Source organism: Tursiops truncatus, chromosome 6 (assembly GCF_011762595.2).
Source record: "Tursiops truncatus isolate mTurTru1 chromosome 6, mTurTru1.mat.Y, whole genome shotgun sequence".
NCBI lineage: Eukaryota > Metazoa > Chordata > Mammalia > Artiodactyla > Delphinidae > Tursiops > Tursiops truncatus.
In genome coordinates, this window is record NC_047039.1 from 73,149,702 (window position 1) to 73,176,836 (window position 27,135).

General features: G+C 41.8%; 1 protein-coding gene across 1 annotated transcript in view; it reads right to left on the reverse strand.

Moving 5' to 3' along the window:
• Positions 1-27,135, reverse strand: part of GNA14 (G protein subunit alpha 14) — a 195,844-nt gene that overhangs the window by 92,448 nt on the left and 76,261 nt on the right. The window contains exon 2 of the mRNA XM_019934641.3: positions 3,506-3,690. Within this exon, the coding sequence (XP_019790200.1) occupies positions 3,506-3,690 (185 nt within the window). The remainder of the gene's footprint in view (positions 1-3,505; positions 3,691-27,135) is intronic.

Genomic DNA, 27,135 nt, shown 5'->3' on the forward strand with positions numbered 1-27,135 from the left:
AACAAGAGAAGCCACCGCAATGAGAAGCCCACTCACTGCAACGAAGAGTAGCCGCCGCTCGCTGCAACTAGAGAAAGGCCGTGCGCAGCAATGAAGATGCAATGCAGCCAAAAATAAATAAATAAAATAAATTTTTTTTAAAAAAGAAGACATAGATCATGCTTCTTAAGTAATTACTTAAACTCCTAGAGCACTAATCATTTTATCATTTTATGACCTAAGAAGGGTACTTTGTTATAGTTTCACATTTGCAATCAGGACTAGCCCACAGAGAAAATTATTCAGAAAATAATAAAGAAGAAATCGATCAAAATGACTGACCTAAACAATCAACAGAAGAAACAATGAATTGATTTCTGGCTTTTGAACTTGCCCCAGTAATAACCTTCTATTTTCCAGTGCCATTTAATTTGTAAAGCACTTCCTTTTGCTCATGTTGGCTTATGAAGTAGACAGAGCACGTGCTGTCTGCATTTAACAGACAAGGAAATGCGAGACCGGAGAGGTTACACGGCTTCCCCTAGGACTGAGTCAGCAAACTCCAGACCATGCACTAAATCTGCTCTTGGCCTTTGTTTGTTTGGCCCGTGAGTTAAGAATCATTTTCACCCTTTGCAAACAGAGTTTATAAGCAAGCGTCACTCATTCGTTTACGCATTACCTATGCCTGGTTTTGTACAACAGCAGAGCTGAGTAATTGCAACAGAGACTGTATAGCCCTCAAAGCCGAAAATATTTCCTCTCTGGCCCTTTACAGAAAAAGTTTGCTGACTCCTGCCTGAGACCCACAGGTGAGCGATGAGCAGAGCCCAGATTTGGGGGAACAAATCCAGTGATCTTTCTACTCAACCTTTTGCCTCTCCTTAAGCCATGTCACTATGTGGTTCATCCCTGGCATATGTCTGAAGGATAAGAGGAAGTTTATGAAGCATGAATGCAGGTACTTGAAGTAGAAAGAAGGAATTGAGAATGGAGCCAGAGACAGCAAATGAGGAGGAGACAGAGGTACTACTGACTCATTTCCCAGTTTCACAGGTGTGTGAAAGGAGAGGAATTCTGCTCTTGGATGGACCATACCCAGAGTCTCACCCATTCCTGATTTAGAGTATTTAAATGATGAGACTGGGGACCGTTTGAGTTGATATTTAGATCAGATTTGAGGCTTGGAGTTGATGCTGTTTTTAGGGTTAAATCTTTGGGGGATATTAGAATGGGGTGAATGTATTTTGCCTATAGGCTAGACATTCTTTGGGGGATTGGGGCAGAGGGCAGACTGTACTGGGTTGAATAGTGTTGCTTTGAAATTCATGAAAACTCCAAATCTCAGAAAGTAACTTTATTGGGAAATAGGGTCTTTGTAGATATAATCAAGCGATGATGAGGTCATACTGGATTAGGATGGGCTCTAACCCAATGACTGCTGTCCTCATGGGAAGAGGGAGGTTTGGACACAGAGAGGAGAACACCATGTGAGCACTGAGATACAGAGGGGAGAGCTCTGTGGGAAGACAGAGTCAGGGACTGGATGGAAGCATCTACAAGCCAAAGGACACCAAGGATTGCCAGCAACCATCAGAAACTAGGAGGGCAGCATGGAAGAGAGCCTCCCTCAGAGCCTCCAGGTGGAACCAAGCCCCTTGATTTCAGACTTCCAGGCTTCAGAACTGTGAAGGAAGAAATCTCTGTTTTAAGCCACCAGTTTGAAGTGCTTTGTTATGGCAGCTGGGGGAAACTAATGCAGATTAGTGGGAAAGGGGACATGGCCTTGTGAGAAAGAATTCATATCGAGAGAGCACAAGAAAGTGGTGCAATGTCAAACCCCATAAAACCTTTTTGTTTGAAATATAAACTCAGAGTTCCTCTAGAAGACCTCGAGGGAAAACCAAACAAAAACCCAGGGACCTTGATGACTAAATCTGACCAGGTTTTTACAAACACATGTTGCCAAGATAAGCAGAACTGACTTATACTTGAGCCTTTCCTTCCCAATAGGCCTGTTTACAAATCTATCCCTAAATTCCAGTTAGTCACCCCACTATGACTGGGGAAACAAATGCCTTTTACAAAGGAGGAAAGTAGATTAACTAAAATTACCGCAAGGACGTTCCTGACATACCTCTTCTCTGAAATAATCCTAAATTTCCACAGATGACCTAATTTTTAAAATACTTTGTAAAGGGTGATTTCTTTTTTTACCTGCATGCATTCAAAAAGATATAATGTATATACTCAAAACCAATGTGTAAAGGAATCAGAGTCACTTGTAGAATCACCCAGTGGCTCAGGACACATCTCTCATATTACCTGGCATCAGATATACTAAAGACTAATTCCCACCACTAACACCCTCCCCCCACCACCTGTCACACACACACATTTTTCAGCGTAACACTGTTGAAGGTTGAAGCTGTGGGCAAGCTATAGTCCTTCATTTCCTCAAGACTGCAAGGAAATGGTGGTAAAGACACAAGGTTGCAGTCACACTGTAAAGGTACGTCTAAAATCTGGTGCATGTTGAGTTTTCCTATGTAATCCAGTCACTGAGTAATAAAAAAAAATTAGATTGATTGCTCTGAAACTCTTTGTATAATGTACATGAACACAGATGCCACAAGTTCATGATAAAGTTGTCCCTGAGGTCCAGACTTAGACCACTATTCTGGCATTTGAGCAGCTAAATTCTTTTCAGTTGATCCACAAGAGAATCAGACAGAATTTTTCTCTTTATCATCATGTCATGTCGTAACTTGGTATCAATTATTTTAAAGAAACTCTATCAGATTCTTAATGAACTTATACATAGTATTTTCCTATGGATTTACATTCCAATACACCATAGAAAATATTATTTGTCTCCTCCTCCCACCCTCCTGCCTCATTATTTTCCTATAGTCTTAAACAGATATGTATTTTAAATAACCCACGGTGACAGGAAAGCAAATGGCAACTCCATACCATTACTTTATGAGAGTCCTCTGCTAGTTGAGACACAAGCATTACCCTTCATAAATCATCACTTAGCTCCTAAGAAGGGCTAGCTCCCCAAACAAACAAACAAAGCCCGCTGACTTCTTTGAGTAGTCTGCAGGGCATTTTCCTAAGACTGGGAATTCTTAAAAAGTTGGCCATTGTAAACCCAAGATCTCCACTGCTCCAATGAAGAAATTAACCAGGTATCTTAGCTGAAAGAGGAGATGTATATGTATGTCTTCCTTTTCTCAGCATCTGAAAGAATTCACCAGCGTGACTACCCACATTTCTGAATTGCTGCGCACTGGGCAGCACCACACTACCACTATGCTAGAGCTTCTGCAGAAATAAGACTGCGGCGCTGTTCCTGAATTCATCGCACTCCTCTGGAGTATCTCTACCCCAGAATCTGAGTTCAAGAGCTTCTTTAGGCCTCTGATGGAAGCACGCAGTAAATCTTTTAGTTCAGATACATATGCTAACCAGGAGTATAGCATGTATTCACAAATGGGTCCAACACTCTTAAGCATGTTACCTTATTCTGTTCACACATGTACTGTATCCTCAGGGTATCCATGGCTCTGATCATGGCTTGCATGGCGGTGAATATGTTTTGATAAACTAGCTTCGTGAACCCCTTTCTGTCTTCATCGCTGTAACCAGACCCATGGATGATTCTCATTTGCTTGATAAAGGTGCTTTTGCCACTTTCTCCAGTTCCTAATAAGACAAAACAAGTGAAAAACGCAGTCAGCAGTCTTTAAAAGGAACAGAGTGAGAAAGAAAGTTCCTCCTGGCAGCGTTGGCCAACATGAGGATTAGTAAACTGATGGGGGTGGATTTGGAAAGGGCCTGCCGAGTGCTTATGCAAGTTGAGGCTGCAGGTAGTGCCATCCTTAACCCCTGGGCAGAGGGGTCCCCACCCTGGACCCTGTGCTTTAGAAGTCCACAAATATCACACACACACACACACACACACAATTTATTAAGGACACATGAGTGCCCATGTCACTTGGAGTAATCCTAAACATCAGCTCTTGTGACTAACACTGTTTAGGCCCCAAGGAACTGCTCCCCGACATCCCTTGCCCTATGACCTCGAAACAATTGGCATCCGTGTCTGAAAGCCCCAAACATTCGAGGGTTTCCCCACTGCTAATACCAGCCATAGCAGCGATGGGGGCTGCTTCAGAGCACAGGGAAGGTTTGAGCAGCAGAAACACCGGGATGTGAGAAAAGGCTAATTAACTTGTCAATTCCTTTCTTTCAAATACATGAATACAATGGATCCTCGCACAACGAAGCACCATCCCTAGCTGTACCAAACGTCTATATTCTTCCCCCTCCTCATATTCCAATTTGTAGTTCAGGAGGTCCTCCAAACTCACAACACTTGTACATGGCAGCCAAGGAACATTTTACAACATCAAACCATTCCTACTGCTCTTAAATGTGCATAGATGTCCAGATAATATGTGTGAAACATGATGCCAGGGCTTTACATTAATATTAGATTGAGATATTGTTTGAATAGACAGGAAAAGGTGCAGCGTAAGTGACAGACATTTGTGTGATGGAATTAAAATATTTTCTTTCTAATATTTTTTGTGATAAAGATAATTTATCTCAGAGATCCCATTACCATGTTTGGAACATAATACACTATATTTATGGTTCATTTTCAAATCCAAGTATTGCTTTAAAGAAGTTTTTTTAACAATTCAGGTTGATATGATCTCAGTAGGGCAAAGTTTCTTCTAATTGGAATTAATGAAAATGATCTCAGAACTAAAATGACTCAATAAAAGTTGAATTCTTCACATGGGTGAACTGCATATATACAAATATATATACAATATATATTCAGTATACTTGTTATAAAAAAGTCATCTAACAGCATTTCTATTAAAACAACACGAATTGTATGAAAATCTTAATTAAAATAATATAATTCATGATTTTACTATAAAGAAGGCCAAAAATTATGAAATAGGAAATGATGGATTAATTATAAAATATTTTATTACATATCCACATCTCACTGACCCAACAGAATACCCAGACAGTGCGGTTATAGTTAAATTCAATCATCTTTGATACTTTGTTCGCTCTTAGTCATATTAAAAACCATAGCTGTACATATCTTTTTTGACATTTTAGTTATAAAGAGATGTTTGTCATGGTAAGAGGACAGAACATATTAATCACGGTTTGTTGGCTTGATTACTGCCTGTAACCATTTAGACTTATGGGATGTGGGTCTCCGTCTGCACTCTCGCCGAGGGCCCTGTGAACATCAGGCCCCGGAGAAACATCTAGGGGACTCGAACGATTTTTCCAGGTGAATAATTGAGACACCTCTTAGCATTTGATAAGATCTTTCCTTGTAAGAAAAAAAAAAATGTTCCTTCAGGTTGATCTTTTCAAAACACAAACCTGCTTTTCTGTGTGTCTTCCCAACCTCGGCTCAAAACCCTCAATGGGGGCTTCCCTGGTGGTGCAGTGGTTGAGAGTCCGCCTGCCGACGCAAGGGACACGGGTTCGTGCCCTGGTCCGGGAAGATCCCACATGCCGCGGAGCGGCTGGGCCCGTGAGCCATGGCCGCTGAGCCTGCGCGTCCGGAGCCTGTGCTCCGCAACGGGAGAGGCCACAACAGTGAGAGGCCCGCATACCGCAAAAAAAAAAAAAAAAAAACCCTCAATGGCTTCCCCTCAGCTCAGGAAGAAAGAAAACTCTACTGTGGCCAACAAGGCCGTGTGGTCTGGCCCCTCCGTCTTCGCCATCCTCTTCTCACAACACGCTTTCCTCCTCCCCCTGCACTCTAGCCACAATGGCCTCCTCGTTGCAGCCTCGGCTCATGCCTCGCACGTTCCTGGGATGGTCTCCCTTCACCCCTCTCACTGCTGCTCTTCACCTGGACTGGTCTGCCTGATGAGGTCAAGTCCCCATACTCTAGGTTCTCAGGGTACCATGAACTTCTGGTTGGAGCACCTGTTCCAGCTGCACTTTTGCCCATTAATGTCATTCTTCCTTTGACATATGCCTCCCTTACCAGCCTGTAAGTTTCGTAAGGGGAGACAGGGGCCATATTTGTTTTTATTCACACTGCCTCCCCTTGGGCCAGGTATAATGCCTTACACTTGGCACAAGCTCATTAAGCTTTTATAAAATTGTGATAAAATACACACAGCAAAATTTACCATCTTCATTATTTGTAGGTATACAGTTCAGAAGTGTCAAGTATATTCACATTGTTGTGCAATCTCCAGAACCCTTTTCATCCTGCAGAACTGAAACTCCACACCCATGAAACAACTCCCAGTCCTCCCTCCCCCGAGCCACCTTTCTCCTTTCTGTATCTAAGAATCTGACCACTCTGGGTACCTCATATAAGGGGAATCACACAGTATTTGTCTTTTTGTGACTGGCTTATATCACTTAGCATAATACCCTCAAGGTTCATTCATGTTGTAGCCTAGGACAGCATTTCCTTCCTTTTTTTTTTTTTAAAGACCCTGATTATTATTTATTTATTTATTTATTTTAATTTATTTATTTTTGTCTGCGTTGGGTCTTTGCTGCGTGCAGGCTTTCTCTAGCTGCAGCGAGCGGGGGCTACTCTTCATTGCAATGCGCGGGCTTCTTATTGCAGTGGCTTCTCTTGTTCTGGAGCACAGGCTCTAGGCGCGCGGGCTTCAGTAGTTGTGGCTCGCGGGCTCTCGAGCGAAGGCTCAGTAGTTGTGGCGCACGGGCTTAGTTTCTCCACAGCATGTGGGATCTTCCCACACCAGGGATCAAACCCGTGTCCCCTGCATTGGCAGGCAGATTCTTAACCACTGTGCCACCAGGGAAGCCCTCCTTATTTTTTTTTTTTTTCATCTTTATTGGAGTATAATTGCTTTACAATCGTGTGTTAGTTTCTGCTTTATAACAGTGAATCAATTACACATATACATATGTTCCCATATCTCTTCCCTCTTGCGTCTCCCTCCCTCCCACCCTCCCTATCCCACCCCTCTAGGTGGTCATAAAGCACCGAGCTGATCTCCCTGTGCTATGCGGCTGCTTCCCACTAGCTCTCTATTTTACGTTTCGTAGTGTATATATGTCCATGCCACTCTCTCACTTTGTCACAACTTACCCTTCCCCCTCCCCATATCCTCAAGTCCATTCTCTAGTAGGTCTGTGTCTTTATTCCCGTCTTACCCCTAGGCCCATCATCGGATGAATGGATAAAGAAGATGTGGCACATATATACAATGGAATATTCCTCCTTCCTTTTAAAATCTTGAATAATATTATTGAATTGAAAGTATTTTTTGAATACATGATAGTGATATGGAATTCATCCAATCTCAGCTGCCTTCACTGTCCACAAATAGGAAAAGAGGTGGCTCATCCTCTCTCAACCACCCAGTGTGCTATGTGGGTGGCAGTGACCTCAACCATGGCAGGAACCACCATGAAAATGGCCAAGCAGGAGCCTTATCCTGATTCTCTGTGACCCCTTCCTGGTTACTCCCCAGTCCTAATAATGGTGACTGTTAGAGAGTCACACTGTGCCTGGTACTCTACACACATGATCTCCTTTGATCCTCACAACCAACCCACGAGGCATGAACTATTACCGTCATCTTTATCATACAGATGAGAAACCTGGGGCTCATACTGTTCAGTGATCTCTGCAAGTGCACACTGTCAGCAAGAGAAAGAGGGGATTTACTCAATCAGACTCTAATGCGGACTCTACTATCAGAGAAGAACATCGGGATCATGCCCAAATGGACTTAGTCATACTGGTCTCATGAGGACAGATGGGAAGTTCACAGCCGCACACTGAACCCTAAGCCCAGGCACACCCACCATCTTGCAGGCGCACACTGTTGGGGCATGAAGAAGAACCTCCCGACAGGTGAGTGTCCTCACGACCTCACAAGCCTCCCTGTTGCCTTACTTCTACCTCCAGAGATGGGAAAGGTGGGTGCCGTCTTCCCAGGTCAGAGATGAGGAAACTGTGAGTCAGCAAACAGGGCAACGCTGATGCAGATTCAGAGCTGCGGCTAGCAACCGGGCTGCTAAAGCCTTAGTCTTCAAGGTTCAACACAAATAACACCGCCCTAGAGGAATTTTCTTCCCCTTCATGCCCCAACAGTTAGGCTTGCCCCCTTTAAGCTCTCAAAGTGCCTGTGGACACCCCAGTGGGGCCCATCCCCTAACTGCTTGTTTGCAGATACGTCTCTTGCTACACCCTAAGTCCAGGAAGGGTAAGGCTTGGGAGTCACGCATTTGGGTACCACGAACACTGTGCCTGCCATATAGTCAGCTCTCAAAAAACGACTAAATGGAGGAATGAATAGAACAAACATGAGAAGTCAGTTTTCCCCCATTGGTCTTATATCGCAGACAATTGCAGAAAAGTGAGATATGAATTGTCGAAAGATGATTGTGATGAGGCCGGTTTCATGAGGACTCTTGGCTGACAAGACCTCGTGTGTTAACTGAGGACCTGTGGGAAGGTCCTATACGGTGAGAGCTTGGTCTAGAATCCTGAATCAGATTAGATCTCTGCTCTTGCAGAATCCTGGGGTTCCCTGCATCTCTTCTATGATGCTGCCACGCTTGCTTCTATTCCATCCCGGCAAGGTTGACCTTGGGTACAGTGCTACCTCATCCTAAGTGAAGGTTAATACTTCCACATTCTACATACCACAAAGCTGACGTGAAGGGAGAGATTATGCAATTATCACGAAGCACCTGGGATTTGGGCCCTCTTAAGCCAGAAAAATCATCAAGACTCACCCCAAAGTTCTATACCAAGGTAGAGGATCTTTTGCATTATAAAGGCCATTCACTTACAAAAGGTTAAAGCCAACCCCACCAGCAGCCCCAAACACAGAAACATGTGTAAAAAGTCATTGATTTTGCTTTTGGACATGGAAGATTTTGAAAAGAAAAGGTTAGAAATGATTTTAAAGATTAATAAAAAGATGATATAAATGTATTTGATCAATACCAATATTTTAAAACGTTCTTCAATTCTACTAATATATTGTGGTTATTTGAAGAATAAAAAACCAAACATAGGACAAAAAAAGGACAGGTTAAAGGCAAAGAAGAAAGACTGAAAGACACACACCACCTGGGGCTGAGGACAAGAGAGCAAAGAAACTCGGTGGGCTGGGGGTAGGGGGGAAGGATCCTCTCCCTCTCATTTAAGCCTCAACACAACCCGGTTAGTATCTTCTTTTTCCAGAAGGGAACCTGAATATCAAAAAGATTAGATAGTTTATTTAATCCCTGTCCAAGGTCAAAGTCTGTCCAAGGTGACTCAGCTTGGAAGTGTTTGTTGAGTCTTGGGTCTAAATCTGGGTCTCTGTTGGTACACGCACTTCCCATGGTAACACCACGTGCTAGTTTGACACTGAGTGTTTCCCCAAATAAATGGCCAAGTCACACCCTTCTATCAGCTAAGCACTGTCTTCACCTGGTTCTGAGACTCCAGCACTTGGAACTTTATCTTTAATTCTTCAGAACTCTGCTCTAAATGAGACAGTTCCAACAGCAGATGGGGGCTGAGGTGGGAGAGGGGGTGGAAACATGAGACGTAAGTCAGTCTCTGCAATGACAGCTGTGACCAGGACTAGAGGGACCAGTAAACTCAAGCTAAGGATCTGAGCTGAGTTCCTGTGTGGATGGTCTGTCCATTGATGTAAGTGGGGTGTTAAAGTCCCCCACTCCTATTGTGTTACTGTCAATTTCTCCTTTTATTATCTGTTAATATTTGCCGTATATATATTGAGGTGCTCCTATGTTGGGTGCATACATATTTACAATTGTTATATCTTCTTGGATTGATCCCTTGATCATTATGTAACAGTCTTTTTTTAAAAAAAAACCATTTATTTATTTATTTTTGGCCGCGTTGGGTCTTTGCTGCTGCATGCGGGCTTTCTCTAGTTGTGGCGAGCAGGAGCTACTCTTCATTCCAGTGTGTGGGCTTCTCATTGCTGTGGCTTTTCTTGTTGCAGAGCATGGGCTCTAGGCCCACAGGCTTCCATAGTTGTGGCATGTGGGCTCAGTAGTTGTGGTGCACAGGCTTAGTTGCTCCGCGGAATGTGGGATCTTCCCAGACCAGGGATAGAACCCGTGTCCCCTGCATTGGCAGGCGGATTCTTAACCGCTGCGCCACCAGGGAAGTCCCAACAGTCTTTATTTTAAAGTCTATTTTGTCTGATATGAGTATTGCTACTCAGCTTTGTTTTGATTTCCATTTGCATGGAATACCTTTTTCCATCCCCTCACTTTCAGGCTGTATGTGTCTCTAGATCTGAAGTGAGTTGGTATAGGCAGCATATATAGGGGTCTTGTTTTTGTATCCTCACTTCTTCTAAACAGAAATTCAACACTCAGACATTGAGCACAACCGTTCATTTATTCCACACAAAAGAAAAATCTAAAGGATATGATTTTTAGAACAAAAATTATTGGTGATTGGAAGAATAGGTGACTTAGCTCTGACATCCCTCCTGACTGCGTATTAGAATGTATGGTTTGGGCCAGTCAGTAGCACAGGTCCACTCTGCTTTGTTTCTTATCTCTTTGTGAGAACTTTCTCACTGGCTCTTCCACAAAATCAACATGCTGGTGGACGGCACCTCCACAGCCTCTGCAGATAGCAGGAGAACTGAGCCCTCACTCTGGGAGCAGCATTCCCTCACTCTGGGAGCAGCAGGGACGGGGGAGCCGTGGCTTGGAAGGCGAACTTTGGTATCAAGTGACCAAGAGATTTAATCAGATGAGACAAAGGGGGACAGGGGAGGGAACCACAGGCCAGAAGGACTTTTGCTCCTGGACCCAATGCTATTAAAATACAGAGCAGAGAAAGGAGTAAAATTACAATTCCATCTCTAGATTCTGTTCCAAATATAAATACGGGAAATGCCTCTTCTCTTCCACTTAGTTTTTGCTTCACTGTTTTCATACTTGGAGGAAAGAAAACCAACGATGGGTTATAACTACTTTAAAACTTTCGTTATCGTTAAGAGCCTACTGGTTTCAGGTTCTTATTTATCGTCATCCTACTACAAATGTGGTCTGTAATAAAATCAGGGGGTAACCTCTGAGTAAGGCACCCTGGTTGTAACAGAGATTCCTCCGAGGGCCTGGTTCGCCTTCCCTGCTTTTGTGCCCGCTGACCTCCAGGCAGGAGACCAACCTGCCTCTCACTAAGCCTCTCGTACTCCCCTGAGTCTCTCACTGCAATGCTCTGCCGGGATCCTGTGCCTCCCCTCACCGTAAATGTGAGTTACCTCCTTTTCCAGCATACATGCTCGGCAAGTGGTTAATCTGCACTTCCGTGGCTTGCTACTCGGGCATGGTTGGCACACATGGATAACCTGTGTTCTATTTAAGTGAAAGCTCACCTCCGCAGGCTTCCTGTCTTGGCATTCACTTACCAGTGTTTCCCCAAATTCCATTATTTCCGTACTTACCTTGCTATTTTTATCATATCCATGTACCATCTGCATGATTATATAATATTAAAAATTTTTCATTTAAATAAGCTTCTTATGTAAGGAAACATGAATGTTACGAGTAAAAAACCAGTGTCATTTGCCATGGGTAATCAAATTAAATATTTGATTAATTAAATATTATCATAAGACTTTGGTGATATTCCAACTACAAACATCTGGTCTATCCCCCAGTGATCTGGGTATTTCATCTTGGTGTGTATTATGTGAAATGTCCTCTTTTACTCTCCATCCTTAAAGGAGCTTTCCCTCTCTTTCTCTTGAGAGGCTTCTGAAATTCTACCCATGAACCTCACACACATACAAAAAAACTGAGGGTTGAAACTGATGTCACTAAAAAGGGGTCAGAAAAATGTCTTAGCACTAAAATTCTAAACTCTGAGATTTGAGAAAGCAGTCTGAGGTTCGAGTTTCAGCTTAAGACTCAGAAAGACTCATGGGGAGGAAAAAAAAAGTTGGTTTTTAGGAGCCAGGAGAGAACAGAGGCCAAAGCAAAAAGGCCTTTCCAAGTGATAAACCAAGCATATCTGAACAGAAAGCCAATTGTTCTAAAGTTTACCTATAATCTTTAGTCAAGACCGCCTCCCTGAGAGTCAAAGGGAGGAGCTGATAAAGCTTCTCAGATGGGCAAAGCCAACTCCAATAGTCTGGGATGTTTTCTGAAACCATCTGGGAGAAGCCATTGTGTTTCAGCTCAATTTTACAGAAGACGATGCACGTAAACAGAACAGAAATGGGGACACAGTTCTGTACGTTGGTGTAAATGACTTATGAAACCAACGGGCAGAAGAGGGCATGGACACATTCTGTTGGGACTGGCAGGTTGGCTCTACGGGGCCTTATTTCTCTTGTTTCCTCGTGTCTTTGGAGCCTAAAACAGAGCACAGAGTAGGAGCCTAATAAATATCTGTGCTTCGGTATTCATTGACTAAGACAACAAGGATGATCACGGTCTGGGAAAGCAATGGGAAGAGGGTTTGCCTGGCCAAGAGAGGACTCAGGACTAAGGGGACGAGTCTGCTGAGTGACAAAGCAGCCTCACACAGAAGCAGGCACACTGCCACTTGCCCTTTCCGATGAGGACACGCGGGGCCCCGGGGCCAGCCACACAGGGAGGCTCAGGTTCTGTATCAGAGTTTCCTGGTAGTTGGGTACAGGAGTTAGGAAAATGCCTTTTGGAATTTTTATGCAGGAGAGGTTCTTAGTAGCAAAGAGGGTGGCCCGGAGGAGAGTGCCTGGATTTGGGGGCACTCTGCTTGGTCCCCTATAAGTCACAGCTGACCTTGGGCAGCAGCCACCCCAGGTGGCGGGAGTCTCTGCACCTGTGAGTGCTGCAATCCTGGTACTTGTTATTCTAAAGATACTGATTCATGAGAGAATCTGGCTAACATTGGGGAAAATTCCAAATGATCCCTTACTGCTACGGTGAGAATGTTCGTGTTCCCCCCCCACCCCATAAGGCTGAGAATCTTATGCCCAAAGAGATGGCATTAGGAGGGCCTTTGGAAGGTGATTAGGTCATGAGAGTGGAGCCCTCATGAATGACATTAGTACCCTTATAAAGAGAACCCAGAGAGCTCCCTTGCCCCTTCTACCATATGAGGCCACCGGGAGACGTATGCAGTCTGGAGACCAGCTCTCATCAGAACTCAACCTTAATGACACCCAGAACTTCAACTTCCACCCTCCAGACTGTGAGAAATACACCTCTGTTGTGTATGAGCTACCCAGTCTGTGGTATTTCATAGCAGCCTAAGCGAACTAAGACATCTACCCAAGTGCAATCCAATGGAGGGAGGGATACTCAATAAAAATGCAGGTTCCTGGGCTCCTCCTCAGTTCAACTCTGACTCACCCTTGCAGGAGCCTGGCATTATGCATTTTAACCAGAGCTCCCAGGGTTTTGATGCACCCAGTCCATGGACTGGTTGGGAAGCACTTCTCCAGGCTCTCCCAAGAGGAACCTCTACTAATGTAATCTACCTGGGACTGGAATGCTCAAATTTTTACATCATGTTCAGTTTAGCCAATGGGATTTTATACCAAGTTCCAATTTCATTTCTGCATGAATAAAATATCTCTGTGGGAGCTCTGTTTTTCAATTTCCAGAGGGGAAACTTTCTGAAGGTGCCATTAAGATTCACTTATTCAAATCAGTCCTCCCCAATCCCCATCACAATCATGTCATCTTCCCCAGCCTCTGCTCTTGCAAACAGAAAAGGTGCTATTTTTCACCATAAAAGGAGAAGTGGCAATGTCCTAGGCATCACAGAACTGGAAACAACTGGACACAGAGTTCATGGCTGCTCTCTCAACAAAAGAGGTAAGTACATGGCTTTTGAAACAAAAAGGAAAAGCTGAAAGAACTTAAGTGATGAGGCTCAATAGACAGTTGGAGATTTTTTTTTAAAAAAAGAAGCCAACACTAAAACAATGGAGCAGAATTCAAGATGCTGTATATTTTATAGTCTTTTTGTTTCATTAATCTACAAAATCATTTGTATTGACTCACCAAGAAAAGCAGCAATGCCAAGTATTTCCTGCCACTTTCTGTCTCTGGGCCTCATTTTGATCAAGATGGTATTTTCAAGTCCAAACTGGATTTCTGAGCAGTTCTTATATCAGGCAAAGCCAAAAGATCATGCTAACAATTTTCAATCACAAAGATTTTTTGAATAAACGTTTTTCTAATTTGAAGTATCAAACATAATGTACTTCTCATATTTGCCACAAGTGCATTTAAAAGTTCAAATGCAAGGAGACAGCAAGGCTACTTTTTACTCTAAATTAATTTGAGCTATTTACCTACACAACCAAATTTCTATAATTTGTTAGAAATGTGGTATTCGTAAAAAATTCAATACAAATATTCAGCTTAGAATTAACTGCTTTATGTCAGGAAACGGTTGTCATTAATTGACATGCATCTCTTGTATGCAGTCAACATGATCCAGAGATCTTTGTTAGCCAGACATTCTAACTGACCCTTCCACAAAGAGTTACACAATTTTGCTTGTTCTGTGTCAATAGCTCGTCTGTATAAGTTTCCGGAAAAGTAACAAAATATACAGAATCTTAAGAAACAAATGCCTGTTAGTGACAAAACTCTATTTTGGAAAATGCTGAGGACATCAATTACTTTTCCCTAAAAATGAATAAACCAAACAAAGGATAGGGAGGAACCTATTCAAATAATCTCTGTGGTTTACAACTAAAATATTAGCAATCCCATTAGAAGTAAAACTCATTTCACTTATAAGGAGAGTCAAGAGATCACTTTCTGCTCTATGGCTCTAACTCATAATTGTTTTATTTTTTAAAAAGACAAATTGTAAGCATTTTCATAAATGATTTTAGAATCTTCCACAGTTCACTGCTCTTCCTGAAAATTGACATTTCCCTCATTCTTACAGAAACGTTTACCAAGAAATCATACCACCAGGGCGCTAATAAGACTTTAGCCTCTCAACCTTTGAAAGGATATGAGGAATCATATAACCCCAGAATGGTCAACACAGGGAGGAGTCTAAATTCAGAACTTGTTCCTTCACACGTTATGATTGTCTAAAAGCTGAATTTTTGCTCATGCTGAAAAAGAATAGGAGGAAGGATAGGGCAAAGACAAAAATTACTTAAAGGAAAAGAGGAAGCTCTAAAAAGATAGGATGGACTTAAAATCTTCAAACCTCAATAAGGGCAGGCAAGGAGACAAGATATCTATTTCAAAATACTAAAGCATCTTGCTGAAACACGGGGAGTATCTGAGCCACCCTTCTATCCATCCTCCTCCACTCCAAAGATAAATTTAAATGAAAATAAGTTAAACTGTAGTTAAACAAAAGTAGACACTAGTGCAATTAAATGCAGGTTCAGGTTAAGAATGAAAGCACAGAGAATTCCAAAACCGTGGGACTTTCAAAGTACCATGCACTGTCATCCACTTTGGATGGTTTTTCAAGAAAATTGTTCTCTTGAAGTCCTTCTCACCATTCTGGCAGAATATGAAATTAGTTTTATTCAGATTTAAGTACAGTAAACCCCTCCGTCCCCATCCATGGTTTGAATTTCTGCAGTTTCAGTTACCTGTGGTCAACCGTGGTCTGAAAATATTAAATGGAAAATTCCAGAAATAAGTAATTCTTAAGTTTTAAATTGCACACCCTTCTGAGTAGCATAATGAAAGCTTGCACCATCTCACTCTGTCCTGCCTGGGACGTGAGTCATCCCCTTATCCAGCATATCCCACCCATTAGTCACTTAGTAGCTGTGTGGTTATCAGATTGACTGTGCAGTTATCGCAGTGCTTGTGTTCAAGTCACCCTTTTTTTACTTAATAATGGCCCCAAGGCACAAGAGTAGTGATGCTGACAATTTGGATATGCCTGTGACAAGTCATAAAGTGCTTTCTTTAAGAGAAAAGGTAAAAATTCTCAACTTAATAAGAAAAGAAAAACATATGCTGAGGTGGCTAAGATCTATGGAAAGAATGAATCTTCTATCTGTGAAGTTGTGAAGAAGGAAAAAGAAATCCATGCTAGTTTTGCTCTTGCATCTCAAACTGCAACAAGTTATGGCCACACTGTGTGAAAAGTACTTAGTTAAGATAGAAAAGGCATTAAATTTATACAATATTTTGAGAGAGGGACCACATTCACATAACTTATTTATATTATTTGAAGTGTTCTATTTTATTATTAGTTATGTTGTTAATCTCTTACTGTGCCTAATTTATAAGTTAAACTTTATCATAGGTACGTATGTATAGAAAAAAACATAGTGCATATATACATATATAGAGAGAGAGAGAGAGAGAATTCAGTACTATATGTGGTTTCAGGTAACCACTGGAGGTCTTTTATATTTATCTATTTATGCATTTATTAGGCTGCACCGGGTCTTAGTTGCAGCCCGTGGGATCTTCATTGCCACGTGTGGGATCTTCAGTTGCGGCATGCAGACTCTTAGTTGCAGCATGTGGGATCTAGTTCCTGGGCCAGGGATTGAACCTGGGCCCCCTACATTGGGAGTGCGGGGTCTTAACCACTGGACCACCAGGGAAGTCCCTCCACTGGAGGTCTTGGAATGTATCCCCCATGGATAAAGGGGGACTACTGTAGATATCCAAAAAGGTGTATGGTGTCTTTCAGCACCACTGTGGATCAAAATATGTGAATTTACCCTTAAAGGTCCAGTTTAAGAACACATGGGTTAAGTAATACCAAGATATTGGCAATGTTGTATCAACCAGGTAAAACTCAGGTCCCGTCATTTTTGCCTTCCTTTCTCTATCCCAGGAGCCCAGCTGGCTCCCAGGCCAACTCATCCATCTTATCGCACTGTTCCACCATCGCTTTTACCATGAATGCCTCCGCGTTCCCAGGTAGAAAGACTCATTCTCTTCTTCTTGGTCCTACTATATCTTTATATACCATTATTACGGCCTTGTCATGATGTTTATATGTCTTCCCATTAGTCTGTGATTTTCCTTAGATTAGGAACTCTCTTCTCTACCTTTGAACCCCAGCACCTTGGACAACACCTGCCCTAGAGTAGGTGCTCACTAACTGTCTGAATATTTGAAGAATTTCCTAATACCACTTTCTGTAGCGTTCCTCAACTAGTCACCAAAAAACCTTGGACTCTTTCCTACCATTTAATTCCCAGGGGCCTTTCCCAATGTAAATGAAATATGTTCTCCTGCTTTAATTCTTCTCTCAGTCCCCAAAACAACAAACAATTTTGTGCCAACTCAGAAACTTGAGTTCTCATCAAATGGTCTTCATTATGGCTTCACCCTCTGAAAGAAAGAAGTTTCTTTTTTGGTGTACAGCTGTGAATCAAGTAACATCACAGTCTAATTCGGGACGTGCTTGGAGTCATTCCAGCCATTATTTATTCAGCATATATTGAGTGCCTGGGCTGGGCTCTGATTCTAAGGAATGAGTCTCCACCTCAGTGGGGAAGGCCAACTCTGTCATTTCCTTTCCTCCAGCCCAAGACCCATTTGAGCCTCAGTCTTCCCAGAACCATGAACTCCAGGATGGCTAAGACAAAAACATTTGGTCAAGAGTTTTTCAATATGTCTCTTACTGATATCCAAAAAAAATTACTTAAATATATATATATGCATATATAATTTCCAAGTGACAACCTAATGATTCATGAGTAATACTAACCTCTAGTTCCACTCATCAAGATCTCTTTGGGGGAAGATGTTTGCAAAAACAGGCTGGACCCCTCTCTCCAGGGTGGGTTAAAATGACCAGGATGACCATATCACTGTCTTTTTTTTTTTTTTTTCTTGAAATATAGTTGGTTTACAATGTTGTGTTAATTTCTGCTGTACAGCAAAGTTATTCAGTTATACAAATATATATATACATTCTTTTCTTCAATATTCTTTTCCATTATGGTTTATCACAGAATATTGAATATAGTTTCCCATGCTATACAGTAGGACCTTGCTGTTTATCCATTCTATATATAATAGTTTGAGGATGACCACATCTTCTGATTGTCCAGGACCAGTCCTAGTTTATACCGGTTGTCCTGAGGTAATTATTAATAGTATCCTTTCTGATTCTCAAAAGTGTCCTGGTTTGGATAATAAAGTATATGGTCACTCTCAGTATAACTCTGCCATATTGGGGTTGTCAGAGACCTTACAGCCTCCTCTGGCATTACAACACTAATTTACTGCTAAAACACACAGCTTAAGATAAGAAAATCAATAACCAACCAGCTTTTTCTTTTCATAAACCTCCACCTTAACAACAACAACAAAAAACAGTTTTTCACTAAGACAACTGTGGGCGTTGCTAACATGTTTCTCATATGGGAAGGATGTACTCTTTGACTTTGCTGTAAAACCAGCTGAACAACATAACCCAAGGAGCTGCTTTGTTACAGACAGTGGGAAAATGTACGCAGAAGAGGTCATTTCAACTAAAAGAAATCTGTATATGATAGCTCTTATTTGTATTAATTATATCTCCAGTGACCCACCTACGGGAAAAAAAACCTTTCCACTAAAAGCCAATTTGATGTCTCTTCTAAGGCTGTAATTAAACATATAAAAGAAATTCTGTTGTTACAAGGAAAAAAAGAGGCAAATGAGCTCTCTCTTTTTTGTTCCATCAACACTGGGATGCCTTTGCTGGGATAGTAACTAAGGGATAGTCCTCCAAGGTGTGGGTAAGCAAAGGAGAATGATTTGAGGATTAGTTTCATTTTACCCCAATGACACAGATAAGTTCTTATAGTCTTTTCTTTGGAATGATGGAGAAAGCAGTATAGAAAAATAATTAAAGCCAAGCACTCCATTTGGGGTTGAGTATTGTTTCTTGGAGTAAAGGGACTATCCTTGTTGGAATCCGAAATTTGTAATATGCTAGAAAGCTGTTTGACCTTAGACAAATTACTTAAACTCTCTGAACCTCAGCTTCCTCATCAATTAAGTGGGCAGAATAATACTGTAATAAGCAAGAACAAATCTGATACCATATTAGATCTGTTCCTTTTCCTGTGCTTAGTCATGCTGGCTCTGCACCTTTTGTAAAAGAATGTTGCCTATAGCATGAAATATACAGGATAGCCTAGTCTCAGGGCTCTGACCTTTAAGAGTCCATTCATATGGAGATAAAAAGTTGCAGAACAGAGAATAACATTTGTCTTGTTGGAGGTTTACAGGAACATCAGGACCTGACCTACGTGGACAGATGTGAGAACAAAGGATTCCAACACTAAGAAGTTTGCAACAACAAACCGTATCCCTCCCTCACCTTGTCTTTAAAAACGCTTTGCTGGGACTTCCCTGGCGGTCCAATGGTTGAGGACTTCACCTTCCAATGCAGGGGGTGAGCGTTCGACCCCTGGTCAGGGAGCTAAGATCCCACGTGCCTCGTGGCCAAGGGAACAACACATAGAGCAGAGGCAGTGTTGAGGCAAATTCAATAAAGACTTTAAAAATGGCCACATCAGAAAAAAAATTCTTTAAAAAAATAAAAAATAAAATAAAAACGCTTTGCTAAAAGCCTTCGAGGAGTTTGGGGCTTTTTGGGAACGAGCCACCCGTCTCCTTGCATGGCCCTGCAGTAAACCTTTCTCTGCTCCCAAACTGCGACGTTTTGGTTTGTTTGGGTTTACTATGCGTCGGGCACAAGATCTTACGTTCAGTAACAATACCATTCCTATCATCATTTGTTGTGAGAATTAAAATTGCTTTAATTCTAGAAAGCAGAATTCAAATATTAGTTATTATGATGAGTGATAACTGCGGAAGTAGAGAGGAAGAAGGAAATGTAATGGTTTGGAAGACTGAATGCATTTGCAAGAGAAGGTTAGAAGCAGGAATGATAACCTTTGAGACCAGGAACTTGTTGGCATTTCTAATAACAATGAAGAAGTTAGAAGTGGTGCGTGTATTCATTTCCTAAGTTGCTGCAACAAAGTGCCACAAACTGGGTGGCTTAAAACAACAGACATTTATTCTCTCACCAGAGGCTCTGAAAGAGAATCTGCTCCTTGCTTCTCTCCTAGCTTCTGGTGGTGGCTGACAGTCCTTGATGCTACTTGGTCTGGAGCAGCATAACTCCAATCTGTGCCTTTGTATTCACATGGCCATCATTCTTCTGTGTGTGTGTGGGCGGGGGGGGGGGGGGGGTTCCAAATTTAACTCATCTTATAAGGACACCAGTCAGAATGGATTGGGGCCCACCCTAACCCAGAAGGACCACATCTTGGCTTGATTACATCTGTAAAGACGCTACTTCCAAATAAGCTCACATTCATAGGTTCCAAATTCATCCTGAATTGGGGGAGCACCCTGGTTAACCCAGTGCAGTGCCTGTTTGGGAAAGGTGATCACAGGCTCACACTCAGAGAAACTTGATATAATAATTACTGGTAGGATTTACAGAAATGAAAAGACTAACAGGGGATTCCTCTATGTTTTCCAAACAGAGCAAACTTTTAATACTTCTAGTATGAAAGGGGAAAGGGCTCTTCTTTCTTTCCACTTGTCTTATCCATCATTTGGACTGTTTGCAGGATCCTAAAGAATTTTCTCTTTACAGCTTTTCCCCTCCCACTTATTCTGTATGTGAAGCACCTTCCATAACTCAAGTTACGTTATTAGGTGTAACTGTGGGTGAGCAATTAAGTTTCTGCATCAGTGTGGCAACATCACTTTAATGTCATCAGCAACAACCCCAGAAGTTTAGAGTCAGGGATTGCATTCCCATGTTGTTTGGTCAGCACATTGTTCAGCTTTTTATTTTTAATTTGAACGTCTTTTGCTGGGGCACACACTCACTAGTTAAACACAAATGTGCCCACAGTCTCTCTCTAGGTCCCACTGCCTTGTATCTGGTCCAGTCACACATTTATGGTACCCGCGGGAGACCTGGAAGCACAAGGTTGCCAGCCGTGATCTCCATGATCCCTAAACCCTATGACCCTGAAACTGAGACAGGCTGGGACCTGGGACCCTTTACTGGAGTGCTGCCACCTCGACAAACGTCTCCTCTAGTAACAGAATACAAAGAAACTGTAAGGAACTAAAAATAAACATGAATGCTCAGTTGGGACAAACTATGAACAATAAGATACAAAAAAGCCAAAACCCAGCTGCCACTTCTGAGGTGCCCGGAGCAAAAGCAAGGTACTGCACGTGATCCCCGCACACAGCACCCCCCAGGGGGTGGGCAGATCACCTAAGCCACCCCTCCTGCCCGACCCCTGGACACACCCCTACACTCACCCCATTTAAGGAACCAGTTCGCCCCGTCTCCAGGAGCGAGCAAGGGAACCTGTTACTTGTTTTCACTCTCTCATGCTGCAGCACCAGTCCCGATAAAGCCTTGCCTGAATTCCTCTTGTGGCCTCTTCTCAATTTCTATCGATTAAAGAGTCCCAGAGCCCAGGTCGGGCACAAAACCAGTCACATGACTTTACTCCATTTCACCCCAAATTCCCTTCCTTAACAGTTAGGGGCTAGCTTTTTCCCTCGTTAACCAGTTGTTTTGTAATTATTCTCAGTTCAGCTTTTATCTCCCCAAAACTCGATTAAAAACAGCTTTGTATTTTGTATCCTCCCACAACACCCAGCCTCCCAATCTGCACAGAACAGACATTCCAGCGTGTGCTGGCTAAAAACAAAAGGGCCAGCAAAACAACATCCTGCAATTATTCTCATATTCCAGGGCTTGACACAGTGCCACCTTTAGAGTTGACAAAAGAGCTTCCAAACTTTAGAGGGCCTTGCTCTGGCCCGCTTTCACCTCTCCCCACCCAGCGGTGCCATGAGGCCCCAGGGCCAAGGACACATACTCGCTTTTAGTCCATGTCCTCTCCCCAGCTGCAAGGCCGTGCTCAAGGTACTTGAGATCCTGGAAAGTGGCCCCCCACCCGCTTTCAGGGCCTACACAGGCCCTTCCCCAATCCATCCACTTGAGGGTGAGCATGACACAGGTGTGCACATCCCTAGGCCTGAAAGGTAGCCAAGAGACAGATGTGTGTGAGGCGTTGTGGACAAAGCTTGGATGTGCTGGCCTGAGTGCATGCAGAGCCCTTTGCAGTGTGCGTGGGAGGTGGTGGTGACCAAGGGACACCAGCCAGGGGCCCTACAAATGTTAAGTGCCTCCCTGGCTTGACACACACGTGGGGTCGAAGAGGTAAATATCCATGGCAAATACTCGTATTTCTCACTTTTACCCAGGATATACTCTCCCAGCCTGGATATATTTTGGTATATAGTGATATCTACCCAGTACAGAAACACCTGACTTTTAGTTATTTGCTGAAAGGTTGATAGACTAAAAGAGAGAGTACTTGTTTTCACCCAGGGTTTTTAAGAACTGAAGAAAACTTCAAAAGCAGGTAAGAATGGTTCATGCTATTTCCTAAGTATGCTAAGATTCTTCTGAGTTAGCCAGTGCTTCTGGACCAGCCCTATCACCCAGGATAACTGGGAGTGATGTCATGGGATCACATTTAAATCAATATCCACCCTGAAATAACCATCATCATGCAGACACGTGCATTATCATAAAATGCATTCAAGTTGGGCACTACAGTGTGAAATCAATTTGACAATACTAATTAAAAGTGCATTGAAAGTATCTTCGAAGTAGCCATTACATCACACTTTATATATTCTCCTATAATCTAACCATTATCTACACTTTGAAATCCAAACGGAATCTAATGGGAGACGGAAATGAGCTGGCCTTGGCAGGACTTTTACCAGAGTCAGGTTGTCCACAGGAGAAACAAGATGAGTTATAGGCTATAGTGTGCGTGTTAAAATGGTCACTTCCAAGACTTCCCTGGTGGTCCAGTGGTTAAGAATCCACCTTCCAATGCAAGGGACGCAGGTTCGATCCCTGGTCGGGGAACTAAGATCCCACATGCTGCGGGGCAACTAAGCCCACACGCCACAACTAGAGAGCCCACATGCTGCAACTACAGAGCCCACGCGCTCTGGAGCCCACCCACTGCAACTACTGAGCTCGCGCGCCACAAGTAGAGAGAAGCTTGTGTGCCACAAGTAGAGAGAAGCCCACGCGCCGCAACAAAGAGCCCGCGAACCACAATGAAAGATCCCACATGTCACAACCAAGACCCGATGCGGCCAAAAATAAATAAATAAATATTTTAATAAATAAATAAATAAAATGGTCACTTCCGTACTCACTCTCATACACTGAAAATTTAGTTACATTAGGTCTCAAGATCAGACGTGAGACTTTCTCTTACTGGTATAATATTGTGGGCCTAATTCCTGCTTTAAATCCTCTATGAAATTGAAAATTCAGTTCTGATCTTCCTGATGGAAACAGTGAATATTTCCAAGCAGTCTGCTTAGTTTTCCCCTGCCCCTACCCCCATTTGAACATATATGGATGAATTTTTTCCATGATGGAATGAAGAGGAAAAATTTCAACCTCTGGCAGATTAGCTAAGACTTTTCATTATACTTTATGCAAACTTCTGTGCCTGCAAGTCAGCAACCACCCAAATCAAGAGTCCTTGGCTCATGTTTTTGCACAGTTTGATGTACATCCTCTAGCTATTCTTTTCCTCCTCTCCCTCCTCATTCTTTTTCAAATTCTGAATCTTCTTGGGTTTCTGGAGGATACAATTTTCATTCATCTACTAAGTTTTTACAATCCAAATTCTGTCCTGCAGATAAGCAGGGTCTTTAACTTTCTTTATCCTGATTGTGACATCTGGTCAACCGCCAGCTGGCATAAACTCACCTTCTGTCCACCTCAGCCTGCCCTCTTCCCCCATGAGGTACAACTGTGGCAGACATAAGACTAGTCAAGAGATTAGTTCAATTGGGATCTCTTCAGACATATATACATGCTCACCCATTCACCCTTCCAAGTGACCCCAAATCATTAGGCCATCAGATTCTGAAGCCGTTTCCAAACTGAAGCTGCAGGTCTCTATCATGGGACCCTCCCCTGCTCCTAAAGCCTGTTTGATTCCAGCCCCACAGGAGGAAATATAGTAAAAAGTGCATGAAAAGGATTATTCTCCTATCCGATTCAAGCAGCATCTTTAGGAAACAAGAAACAGTTAAAACAAACAAAAAAAAAGGTGTTGCTGGCATGTTCTTTGTTTTTCTTAAAAGACAATCATTTTCATCTTCTTGGCATATATGGTAGAAAATATGCACAGTGATTTTAGAATGACAATATTTGCAATACAGCCTTAATACAAAGAAACTGAAGCACTCAGCTATTCCCAAAAAGCTCTAATATAAAACAGAAAGAATCTATAATATCCAGATTCTAGGGGATTATTTATTTATGTGTTTGCTTTTTTTGGTTTATTTTTATGGGGAGTTAGTGGTAAAAAATGAAGGAACTGTGGAGGCTTTGAGAGATGATCAAATCTGAGAAGAAAGATTTAGAAATGAAAATAATATGAGAAAAGATGCTCTGAGCATTTTTAGATTCGTAAAACCTTGGGTTTTGGCACAAAACAGAATTTGTTGATGAACCTTCCTACCTAGTGTTGAAAACTGACACTCTTCTTAGTCTTATACTCTGAGGTATGATACAAGTTACATTAATTGGTAAATTAGGTTATCTTTTTTGTTATGGCATATTAGTTATAATAATTACTTTCTGCTCCTTTAAGAATTCCAAGATCACCTCACAAAGGATGATTACTCTCTGATACAATAAAGGAAACAAATGAAGACCCAATTCACCCAGCAAGTGGGCAGGAGCAATCTCTTCCACAATGATCTACCATTGTAGCCCTACTTACCCTTGATACATCAGAGAAACAAGAGCTAATTTAAAAATCATGAGTATTTTACCTTAGTTGTTTTGTTTTTTTTTTTTAATGCCTCAGACATTTTGGGTGCTTGTAACCAAATAAAATTAGTCTGGTTAACACTACCATGCCTATAACAATGAGAGTCTAATTTATTTTCCACCTAGCATCAAGCAATGGAAACCTTGCCAGACCATGAAAATGAAACACTGTAATGCAGGCTAACAGGAGAAAAGCAAAAGTAACTCATCCAGGGTTTTCTAAAGCTTGCTGTCTGCTGCATCATTATGAAGATCCAGATAAGGACCAACTCCCGTTTACCTAGTGATGATGTGACCTTCTGGAAAAACACGTCCCAAGAGAAAAGGCCTTTCAAGATCCCAAACTAGCTTTATGGAAGCTAACAATCCTCATACATCCCTCAGAGGAGCTTCATAAATATTTATCATTGATGAAATGGTCAAATCCCGATTAGTAGTCTTGCTCTTATTTCCCCTCCTCCAACCTAACTCTTGGATATGGCAAAGCTCCTTCCTTTGTACCTCTAAGACTATGCAAGAGACAGAGACAGGGAGAGGGGGAGGCTAGGACTGTTTATGGAGAAACTGTGTGTCCCAGGCACTGCTCCTACCATTTTCATAAACGGCATTTCAATAAACAGTGTGGGGACTAGATCTTAACCATAAGGGAAAAAATCAGATCTGTATGGTACATCAAAATCAATCCCAGATGAATGCGAGATTTATATACAAAAAATTTAAATAATCAATATATGTCAAGAAAGTAAAGGGGAAAATTTGTCCAACATTGCCTAGGGGAAATGCAGATTTAAAAATTATAAACAAAATGTAAAATACACCATTAAAAAAACATGAAAAAGCAAAGCCTTTGCTAGGCAAAAACTGTTCCAACATAACAAAGAATTTATATTCTTCATTGAAAGAGCTATTGCAAATCAATTTTTAAAAGACAACATCAATAGAAGAGAAAACATGGAAAGTACAAAAAGGCGACTCATAAAAAGAAAATACAAGTAGGCATATGAAAAATGTTTCGCCTCACTATAATGAAAGAGTACAAATGAAAACCATGAGGTGCCGTATTTTGTCTATTAGAGGGGCAAATTTGAAAAAACTCCAGTGTCAGTGGGAATATAAGAAAACAGACCCCCTACTCCAATTTATTCCTGCAGCACTTGTGCAGCAATACAAAGCAACACGACAGCTTGGATCAACTTCAAAATGTGTCATGTCATCCAGAAATTCCAATTCTAGGATTTCAGAAGAAATTGTTGGACAAGTAGCCAAATATAAATATAATGGACAGTGATCACAGCATTAAACACAATAGCAAAAAAACCACAATTAAATGCGCAGTGGTAGGTGACGAAATCAATGAGTTATGGTGACTATACAATGGAAATATTATATAGCTAAGAAAATCAATGTAGATAGATACTTACTGACATGAAATGATGTTTCTAGTACAGTGAATGAAAAAGGAACGCATAAAACTGGAGGGAGTACAGTAAAGGTGAAGAGGGCTTCCCAGTGCTCAAATTCTAGGTCGGCCACTCATCTGCTGCCTAACCTTGAACCTCAATGACTGACTGTGGAAAATGGGAATGACAATAGTACGTGCACTTAAACCAGTGCTTAGCCCACAGCAAACACTCAATGAGTGTCAGTGTTACTTTAAGGTGAAAGCGATCTGGATTATTCTTATGCTTGCATACACACACACACATACATATACTTGTAAGTCAGAATTATCGTCACCAAATGTTAATCACTGGGCAGTACAGATATACTGTTTGTTTTTATTACTTCTTCATAAAAGTAAACAAAATTCTATCCACGTTTGGTTATGAGCATCCACGTCTATCAGTTGTCAAAGGTTAAACCTAAGAGTTTTTGCTAAAAAAAATTTTTTTAAGTTTTAGTATCAGTTTAACTGTCGTAAAGAGCAGGGACCCAGTCTGTTCTGTTTCCTCTCTGTTCTCAATGTGAGGGCTTCATACCCTGTAGGCTATTCTAATATTAAAGTTAACGATTTATATGAATTTTAAACTGATACTATTAATGCATCACTGAAAAAACTTCAGACCCCCAAGATAACTGTGGCAAAACGTTCTCTGACAAGACTTCTGGCTGAAAGGTCTATGTTTACAAAATGAAGAACTGAGCTGCATTATATTTTTTTCCTAAATTTTCAGAAAAAAAGGAAGAATCCTGCTCTAAATTGTTCACAGACATGCAGCTTATTACCCTGTGCTGGAAGCCAAACTGGGATCTCATTTCGACTTTGACAAAGATAAAATCTTACAGCTAAATTACAT